General features: G+C 43.2%; 1 protein-coding gene across 1 annotated transcript in view; it reads left to right on the forward strand.

Annotated features, from left to right (window-relative positions):
* ARHGAP26 (Rho GTPase activating protein 26) overlaps nt 1–10966 on the forward strand; it is a 389295-nt gene that overhangs the window by 83393 nt on the left and 294936 nt on the right. The window contains 1 exon segment of the mRNA XM_018562857.1: nt 9899–9994. Coding sequence (XP_018418359.1) covers nt 9899–9994 — 96 coding nt within the window.

Consider the following 10966-nt stretch of genomic DNA (forward strand, 5'->3'; position numbering starts at 1 on the left):
AGACTCCGCCAACTACTGTCTGGAGGCAGAAAACAGGAGGGGTGGAGACCAGACAATTCACAAAGAGTGAAAAGTGCAATGTGAAAAGTTTCACATTGCATCTAGTAGAAATACACCCAGACTAAGGCTGGGTTCCCACCTAGGCGTATCGAATATGCGAGTTTGTACCGCGATTCGCGGTAAAAAAACGCGCAGCAAATGCACGTTTCTGAGGGCTACCTGGCTGTATCCCAATGGATACGCGTGGCAAATACGCCCCAAAGAAGCTCCTGTACTTGTTTTGGCGTAGGGCGTTTTGTAGCGCGTTCATACGGCCTGTAATACGCCCAGGTGTGAACCATACCCATAGGAAATAATGGGATTTCGGTGTTTGAGCGTTTTGCAGAGCGTAGGAACACGCTACAAAACGCCCAGGTGTGAACCGGGCCTTAAGTAAAAATACAAATGCCTCCTGTATTTACACAATATTTGCTTATCCCAGAGCTTTTTTGCATTAAGGCCCCGTTCACACTGAGCGATTTATCGCGCGGTAATTCCCGCAATATCGCGGCTATTTACCGCACGATATCGCTCTCCAATGCATGGCAATGGGGCAAAGGGTCCTGCTGTCGCGGGTCGTGCATCGCTACAGCAGGACCCTTTTTTGGAGCGGATTTTGCCGCGATTCAATGCAAGCATTTGCGCGATAAATCACGCAAAATGCAAATCGTGCGACAAACGTGCGATTTGCGAAATCGCCAAGTGTGAATGGGGCCTAAAGTGAAGAGATTCTTAAGGGACTTTAGGGGTGCCAATTGAAGGCAGATAAGGTGCATATAGTTGTAGATGCCCATCAAGCAAAGTTTATAAATAAGTACTTAATCAATGAATAGGCTACTTATTTTTTTTTCCTCCTCAATCTTGTTTCTTGTGTGATATTCATGTTTGTAGAAGTTGGCAGGAGTTCATCAGCAGAAAGTTGGCAAATACAGCCAAGCCAATGTTTCAACACAGACATGCTGCGTACAATTTCATAATCCTAACTTCACAGGTGCAAGTAAGAAATCTGATCTCCAAGTGTCGCCATAGATATTAACAATGCTGTGTACATTTAATGTGTTTGACTCACGCTCCCTTTCATTACTTAAGGTAGTTGTATCCTGTAATGGGTAATTGCACTCAGCTGGTTGTCACTGCAGAAAGATATTTTCACTGCTCGTGGATATACCGTAGTCTAATTTCTGCAGAATTTTATGTACGTAACTCGATGTAGATTCACACAAAAATGCTAGATTGACTCCTGACATTATAGCCCTTTTACTCATTTTGAATAGACCCAGGAAGAGTTAAAAGTGGAACTAAATCCTTCTATTCTCTCTGCCGAGGATGAAGCCAGCTTTTTTGATCTGAAGTTGCCATGGTGCTGCATGTGATCAGCCATTTGAGGACTTAAAGGAGAACTATGAGGTGGGTGATTTTACACTCATCCTCATAGTTACAGCCGGTGTGTGGCATTGAAACTATCACACGTCGGCTCTATTGATCGGGTTGCTCGCTCACTTTCTGATCACCTTTCCTGCAGAGTGGTGATTGTCAGTCACCGCTCCCCGCAGGGATTCCCCCCTTCCCTCTCCGATCCTCCAGCGCTGACTGGAGGAGGGGAGGGCACAGCTGGCTCTGTCTCTAGATAGGCAGAGCCTGCTGTCAGCCAGCTGGGTGGTTCTCGACAGTATTGTCGGGATCTGTCCTGGCTGTGGCGCTCTCAGTATATAGCTGGCTATATACTGAGGTTTGTGTCACGGGAGTACGTTGGTATATGTCCTCCCGTGACCCTTAAGAGAACTATGGGATAAAAAGGTTACCCCATAGTTCTCTTTTAAATGTTCAGTTGAGAGCTGACTTGGGTACACTGGCTACTGTGGCCGGTATCGCCAGGGGCATGCCTAAAAAGAGAAGTATTGGGAGAGTAAAAAAAAAAGTACTCTCCAATATTTAGGAGCTGGCGTGAGACACTCTATGCGTTACACTCTGGCTCTATAGATCGAGAGCTGAGCGATCACAAACGGTCTTCTGCCTGCGGAGAGTAGTGACGGCCAGTCACTGATCTCCACAGGGATTTCCCCCCTCTCCTCTCTGTTCCTATAGCACTTATTGAAGGGAGGGGCAGGGGCGGACACAGCTGGCTCTATAGAGGCAGAGCCAGCTGACAAAGCAGTGGGGTGAGCCCAACAATATTCGGCACTGTCAGCAAATAGCGGGCAGTTACCCGTTTAGATGTTGGCTTTGGTTCACAGGAGGACATTAGTAAATCTACTCTTTTCACCCAAAAGAAAAAAGAGCTAAAGCGAAAAAAAAAAAAGGGGTTTAGCTTTAGCTCTCTTTTCAGGGCTTGCTCACATCCCATATGATTTGGGCTGCGTTGGTCAATGTGGTCTCAATGCATGGACAAGGGAAAAAGCCTTGCTTTGTTTTGTGATATTTTACACCAACTCAATACTCTTGTGCGCTGTAACAAAATAAAATAAGCAGGCAGCATTTTTTAAAATTTGTTTAATATACGTCGGAGAGGGTCTGGTCTAAGGCAGGACTGTGCAGCACTTGTATTGCCTGAATAAAGTTGTTATTAATCCAGTAATGTCATTAACGTGTAGCCCAACTTTTTTCCTGGCTTGTGTGTGTGACGGAGCGAAGGTCACAATGCTCACTTTTGTGTGACCAGAAGAGGCCGCGTTGGAGCCCTGGGAGGTTGATGAATGCACATTCACTGATACATGCGCTGTAATGTTAACCTAACCTGAATGTTTCATGCACTGCACATGCATTAGTATGCAGAATGTAAATGAACAGTGGCATGTTTGATTTATAGATTGTCATTTAATGAAAATTGTTTAACTTGAGCTTACCTTTTGGAAACCGTTAAATCGGTGGGTTTAGTTCCGCTTTAAGGTTTATATTCTCTATGAGAAAGTGGTTGGAAATGGTTGTGACTAGAACAGCAGTAGCTGAAATCAGTTCTGTTGACAGCTATTAAAGGGGAGATTTCCTCTCTTGTATCTCCGGGACAGGAAGTGGAGAACCTCCCTAATTGACAGACCGCAATAAAAGATGTTTTTACCCTTCAAGACTCTATCCAAAACTAGGAGTTCCACCTATGTTTATTGTGCATACCGAAAAGAGATGCACCCTCATATATGCCACAGGTACACAAACAGGAAGCAACAGAGGAGCGAGGCAGATGTGCATGGCGTATGTTCTTGACAGACCTAAAATAAAAAAGCAATTCAAATGATCGGGACATAGTATTAAGATGCAATTTTTTTTTTTGGTTTTCCCTTGAAAGTTCTCTCTCTCTTGAGGATTTTCCCGTGTTTCAGAAAATCTGTACATGCGATAAGCAGCACGCCTAAAACTTGAAAGTTCTTTTTTATTGTTCTGGTAATTCCTGAAGGCCACTCCTCAAGTGATGCTCCCGTGTGTTACATTAATTTTATCATGTTTTGCATACCTACCCCTACAGTGTCAAGGAAGATGTAAAACAAAAATGTGCCCACTGTAAAGAGGATATCGCCACTTTTTTAGTGCTCATTCACACTGGGAAAAGAGAATCTATGGATACTATGGATCTAGGGATGGTAGAATCTATGGATACTTGTGGCTGGATTCTGTCCATAAAATAAGTGAAGGCCGGGCACACACCTTACAACCATCGCAAGACTTTTGTCTTGCGATGATTGTAAGGTAATTAAAAAAATGTACGATCTGCCCATCTTGGACAGGCAGATCGTACTTGCGATGATCGCAAGCCCGCCCCGCTGACCTCAATGCCGAATGGGCAGTGTGAGCTTGCGCACAACTGCCCGTCCGGCTTTTATCTTACGAACATGCTACACACCCGCCGAACATCGTACGATTCTCTGCGGGTTTTCGAACATGTTCGTAAGATAAAAGTCGTGCAACCTTATAGTAGTAGAGGATTTCCCACGATTATCGTACGATTATCGCAAGGTGTGTGGGCACCTTTAAAGGTGCCCATACACCTTACAATTATCTGCAGATTTTCTGTGGTCAGATGGAAAAAGTGCAACAGAATGGCCCAGAGATTACTCTATCCACACAGTTAAGTGTAGATGGAGGAATCTGTTGCACTCTTTCCATCTGACCATAGAAAATCTGCAGATAATTGTAAGGTGTATGGCCAGCTTTAGGCCTCATTTTGTGTATGTAGGCCATCTTGATTGTGGCAGATATCCGTGGTTAAATATTTGTGGGAGGAGAATCATTGGCTGGGTAGAATTTTCACAGCTGATCAGTAATGTTTTTCCCAAAATAAGCTGATGCAGGTGATGTCTGCAGACGTCTTCCCCATTGGTACAAACATGAACGTTTGCCCAATTTGTAGAATGATCCTTTGTATGAAAAGTTCATATGGGAAGCTGGATCATGTCTGCACAGCCAGCTGCTATCCAAAGTCTGCAGACCGTTTTTAAAGTGCTGTCCAAGATTTTATTTTTTTAAAATTTTAGGGTAGGGCTAGAGCCTCTGGGGTTTCTTGTTTGGTCTGTGCCCCCATAAGAGGTTAAAAAAAAAAAAAGTCTGCTTCAGTCCAAAGAGCATAGTCGCATATTAAATATATGGGGCATTAGAGGACCACGTGCTAACACCTTGTAGAACTCGTACTCCATTAACTTATATATATATTTATGTATCTATATAGATATATATAAGTTAATATATATATATAGATCTATATATATATTTATATTTATATCTATCTATCTATCTATCTATCTATCTATCTATCTATCTATCTATCTATCTATCTCTGTAAATGCTAATTTACAAAGGTATGTAAAGATGTGTAGCAGTGTGCAGAGAATTGGAGAGGATATTAGGTGTTAGTATGTTGTTAGACCCATTCAGCACCTATATTTTGTTTGCTTTTGAACACTTTTTTTCAGTTGTATATTAGTGAACATTCTTGGTTCTGTGTTGGTTTACCCCATATTGGCTCCTTATGCCAATTTAAGTATACTCTACATGCTAGTATTTGACATTTCTTCATTAGAATAGTGAGTAGCCAGAGGTATTGCATTAATTCAGTTGACCAGCTTGAATGTGTATCGTAATATTTGCAAACCTAGAATCCTTGTTTTTTTTTTTTTATACAATAGTTTGCTAGCGATATGTATACATGCTGTGTAGCAATGCGCACAAGCTTCCTCTTCCTAACTGTGAGGAACTGAGGCTACATTTCCTCAGTTGGGGCACACTAATAACCTAGTTTGAAGTTCCAAACCCCCTCGCTAAAACTAAAGTAAAAAACTAGAGTAAGCTATTTTGATCAACTGCCCTTTAAAATATTCTCTTGGAGTCTTTTCAGTAGAAGAATAGACTTTGGTCATGGCGTGTTAATTCTTAGCAACGTAAGGCACAGAGCAGTTTCATGAGGGCTGACTACATTCAGCTTCAGTTAATCTGATTGGAAGCTATTTGCGGGAGAGTTGAACGCTGCGATTTTGCACATGACAGATTCACTTTAAATTTATGATCGTATACAGGAAAGTAACAGTTACGGCCAAGATATTTTCGCAGTCATTTTATCCTGGCACATGTATAGTGCAGTGGACCCTGAGAGTATTAGTTAAAACCATTTTCTAACATTGTTTTGGATTTCTGTGAAACCGCAAGAATGAGGAAAGAGGATTGCCGGCTTATACCATCACTTTTCAAATGCTAAAAGTTGCCAAACCTACCACTTTGTAAAGTGCGTGTTGTTTAAAAAAAACAAAAAAAGGTAGCTGTAGAGAGATAGCCGTATACAGTATATCGGGGATCTTTTGGTTCTGGTAGTCATACTTTGACTTCACACAGCTCTGTTACCTTTTTTATAGCCTTTAGGCTCACTGCATACAATCTTTGTGCAATCTTTAGGTCTACCAAACTGTGTAAAATGAGAACCAACCTACACCATCCAACGATGAATAGTCGGTGTCCTCTCAGACAGGCCCTTGCACTACATGCGCCTGACCCCCCCTGCTCTCAGCACTGCGCCTGACCCCCCTGCTCTCAGCACTGCGCCTGACCCCCCTGCTCTCAGCACTGCGCCTGACCCCCCTGCTCTCAGCACTGCGCCTGACCCCCCTGCTCTCAGCACTGCGCCTGACCCCCCTGCTCTCAGCACTGCGCCTGACCCCCCTGCTCTCAGCACTGCGCCTGACCCCCCTGCTCTCAGCACTGCGCCTGACCCCCCTGCTCTCAGCACTGCGCCTGACCCCCCTGCTCTCAGCACTGCGCCTGACCCCCCTGCTCTCAGCACTGCGCCTGACCCCCCTGCTCTCGGCACTGCGCCTGACCCTGGCTCAACCCCCAGCAGTTAGTCAGAAATCACCTTTATTTTCACTTGGAGATTCTTGCCAGTGACATACTTCCTGTCATAGGGTGACAAAGCTTACTTTCTGTTCAGTATCTGTGGAGGAGCCGTTTTGTCACCCTAGGCTGCTTGCTCTTGATTTGGACTACAAAACACTCTTTCTTTATTTCCATAATTTAGTGGGGAGGTGTTCAGTACTTATACATAGGAGAACTGGGCAAGGCTGATAGCGCTTGAGGTTTCACTACAGGAGATACAGCGAGTACTTATTTGATTTCTGGCTGAACAACAGGTATTTTATTTTTCACATATCGAACTGATATAACAAAAAGATTTCTCTGGTATTTTTAACAGATGTTCATTTATAGAGGTTATAGAAGTTACATCTGTAAGATTATTCTCAAAATGGGCAGTGGTGAATAGTATACATACAATATGAGGTGTACGTGTGTCAATTACAGATTCACATTTTGATTTCATATACATTTACTGAGACATCCCTTAAAGCAGAACTCCCAAGGAAATTTTGTATTGACCCTTGCAGTAGGGATACCTCTGCACTGCAAGGGTTAAGTGCTCGTTTTTGTTCTAGGGAGGAAAATAAGAAGGTTATACTCATCCGATCCTCAGGGATGGCCGCCTGCGACATCTCTCCCTCCAGCCTGTCTCCTCCTCCGCTACAGCAATGGTATATCCCTTGGCATCCTTATGTCCTATACACTGTGTATAGAACATGATGAATCAAGGACACTAGACCTCTGGAGCAGAGGGGAGAGAGGCTCCAAGGTCCCGCCTAACAGCAAGCAAACTTGGAGTATCGGGTAAGTATAACTTTATTATACTCCCTAGACCAAAATTAGCACTTAACCTTTGCAGTGCAGGGCTAGCCCCACTGTAAGGGTTAATAAACCATTTCCCCAGCGTACTTCTTTAATAGTATATGTTAATGTTTTAAAAACTTTGTAAATTTGGCATTTTTATATGTACATGGAGGCAACAATATTTCCTCATAACGGATGCACAGAGGCGGCTCTTCCATTAGGCCATTTTAGGCAGTCACCTAAGGCCTTGCATCCATGGGGGCCTCGCAGCCTCTAGGGTGGTAGAGCTGGCTTTCCTTTACTGCCGAGCAGCAGGGGGGCCCAGGGACAGACGGGGGCTCTATTATAAGAAAAAAAGCCGGTCCCAGTCCCCTGTGCCCACTCAAGCATCGATTTCTGATAAAGTCCCCCCTGTCCCGGACCCCCTGCTAAACTGACAACAGGAGAAAGGGGACTATGTTTTTCCTCTTTCGGCTGCCGCAAAGAAATACCAGGAGTCGATCATTAACTTTTAGTTTCGGCCTTCACAAGACCATGCCTGTGCTGATTTATATCATTCATCAGTGCACCCGCCCGCCCAACAGATGAACAGAAGCTGCAGTATGGAGATTGAAAATGAATAAATAGCCCAAAGCCACGTGTTGCATTTTTTACATATTTTTTTAAATCTAATTTGAATTGCTGCTTTTTAATGTATTGCTGGCTGTGATTTGTAGTCCTCTATAGATGATTGTATAATGTATTGCTGGGATTTGTAATCCTGTATAGCCGTTGCTATAATGCATTGCTGTATGTTGCTGGGAATTGTGGTCCTGTATAACTGATGGTATTCTGCATTGCTGTATAATGTATTGCTGAGATTTGTAGTTTTGTATAGCTGATGGTATTCTGCAGTGTTGTATGTATTGCTGGGATTTGTTGTCCTCTATAGCTGATGGTATTAATAATACAGAATAATACTATTATTATGGCATTGGAGGCCCTGACACTTGCTGGAGTCACTAGAGGCACCAGACGCTAAAGTAAGAAGACATGTAAAAAATTGTTTAATAGTTATCATTGCCCTGACACTTGCTGAGGATTGTCATTGCTGGCTCTGACTCTTGCTGGTGGTTATAGCTGGGGGTTGTCATTGCTGGCCCTGACTCTTGCTGCTGGTTATAGCTGGGGGTTGTCATTGCTGGCCCTGACTCTTGCTGGTGGTTATAACTAGGGGTTGTCAGTGCTGGCCCTGACTCTTGCTGGTGCTTATAGCTGGGGGTTGTCATTGCTGGCCCTGACTCTTGCTGGTGGTTATAGCTGGGGGTTGTCATTGCTGGCCCTGACTCTTGCTGGTGGTTATAGCTGGGGGTTGTCAGTGCTGGCCCTGACTCTTGCTGGTGGTTATAACTAGGGGTTGTCAGTGCTGGCCCTGACTCTTGCTGGTGCTTATAGCTGGGGGTTGTCATTGCTGGCCCTGACTCTTGCTGGTGCTTATAGCTGGGGGTTGTCATTGCTGGCCCTGACTCTTGCTGGTGCTTATAGCTGGGGGTTGTCATTGCTGGCCCTGACTCTTGCTGGTGCTTGTAGCTGGGGGTTGTCATTGCTGGCCCTGACTCTTGCTGGTGCTTGTAGCTGGGGGTTGTCATTGCTGGCCCTGACTCTTGCTGGTGGTTGTAGCTGGGGGTTGGCATTGCTGGCCCTGACACTTGCTGGTGGTTACTATTGGTGGTTATTGGCTTAAAACATGCCATTTTTTTTACAGTTAAATTTTAATTATTGTTTGCTTTTTTTTCCATTATGGGTGTAAGTGGGGGCCTCACGTTTGAGTTTCGCCTGAGGCCTCACAAAGTCTAGAGCTGCCTCTGCAGATGCAGGTTCTGCTTTCTGCTTGCGGTTCTACACAATAGGTTTTGTACTGCTCTATGTTGCAGTCCAAGTCTGTGAGTCTGTGAGACTCATTAAAAAACAATGCACTCCCTATGTGACTAATTTGTTCTCACCAGCTGTAAAGCAGGAAGCAAAAAGTGAAATCATAAAGGGCGCCATCTAGTAGCTAATATACAATTCATTGTATTTATTGCAATTGTATGAATGAACAACAATGTAAAAGTGTGGCAATCATGTAAAAAATGAATTTAACAATTAGGCCTCATTCACACTGCCGTGCATATATGCGCGCCCGCGTATAGTAGTATATGCTACTAAATGGCTTCATACACATAGCTGCGTATGGAGCCGTATATTTGCGTAACGTAAAAATGTGCAAAAACAGAATGGAACCGAGATGCGTCCAGGCAGCGTATTTCTGCTTATATACGTGCGTACAGTTCCTTAACATTTCTATTACGAATTATGCATTGTAGGGTTGCAAATAGTGCACGCATATATGCACATACGTTCATATATACGCGCATTATACATGCGTATAAACGCAATATACAATTTTGCTCTTGAGTTGTGTGTGAATGAGGCCTTAATGTCTAAAATATTTGCTTACTTGAAATAAACTTTCCTTTTTTTTTTATTAAGGACATGTTGACACGAGGCATTTATATTTGGGCTTTTTTCTTAAGTTTTCTAGTATCAGTAAAATGCCTTTGGTGTGAGCATAGCATATAAATACATTGATCATATCAGCATGCTTTCTTTACAAACGCATTAAACACACTGTGCTGGCAGTCAGAGTGTAAACAAGTTTGTTATGTTCCTCTCTGCATGTATCTGAATCATTTCTCTTTCCCTGCAGCTCTTTCATCTGCAAAGAGGAAATTTGCTGGATCACTGAATGAATTCAAATTCCGGTGCATCGGTGATGCAGAAACTGATGATGAAATCTGCATTGGTAAGTGAAGACTGTTCACCAGTTATTTTTCATGGTCTCTGAATGCATTCCAACAGATTATACATGAAGTTTCCTGCTTGACCTCAATGCCACTTTGTACAAACAGCCAAACTATACCCAACTGACAGGCCACTACCTCTGTGGTAACTGTAATTCATCACATCTGCCTGGTAATTCATGCATCTGGTCCCTCGTGTGCCCATTACTGTATGTATGACTCAGGCGAGTGCTGGTTAACTAATATGCTGACTGCAAGCCAGATAACAATAGCTACAGTGCTGAATACCTACTGAGCTTTGCAGTTCCCATTTACCTTGTTATTCTAGAGAGACCAGGACACAAAACAGCCACACCCTGCCACCAGCAATTCATGTATGGAAATACATAGCATGGAGCATAACCTCTTTCTGAAATGGCTAATTACCTTGCTGTCATGCAGATCCTCTGGCTTTAACATCATTTAAGAAAGGATTTTAATAAACTTTATTGCAGATTGTTATTTTTCTCTTCCTTTCTTGCACTGATATAATAGGCTTATTGTCTGCTTTTTTTTCTTTTTTCTTTTATCGTTTCATCTGAGTATACATCTCTGTTTGTCCCAAGCATCTTTAGATTCGGTTACTGTTGACTAATTCAATACCTCTGCTGGTAGTATGTTCCAAGTATCAACTTCGGTAAAATAATACTTTTGCTTCCTTCCAGCTCATTTGACACTAAACCCCAACAACTGCACCTTTCTGCCACCCAGCAACTCTTCCATTTGCATATTCCTCAACTAATTCCTCTGTTCCTGCTAAATCCCATATCACTGCTCCATTTATCACTGTTCCAGTGGGCCTGGAGTTTCTAGGCTCTCTTGCCTATTTCTTCCTCGCTTTGGTGATATTACCTTCACTCTAGTGCAGCCTATGAATATATATATATATATATACAGTATCTCACAGAACTGAGTACACCCCTCACATTTTTGTA

The sequence above is a fragment of the Nanorana parkeri genome, unplaced genomic scaffold (genome assembly GCF_000935625.1).
Source record: "Nanorana parkeri isolate BGI_ZX_2015 unplaced genomic scaffold, ASM93562v1 scaffold607, whole genome shotgun sequence".
In the NCBI taxonomy this organism is placed as follows: Eukaryota; Metazoa; Chordata; class Amphibia; order Anura; family Dicroglossidae; genus Nanorana; species Nanorana parkeri.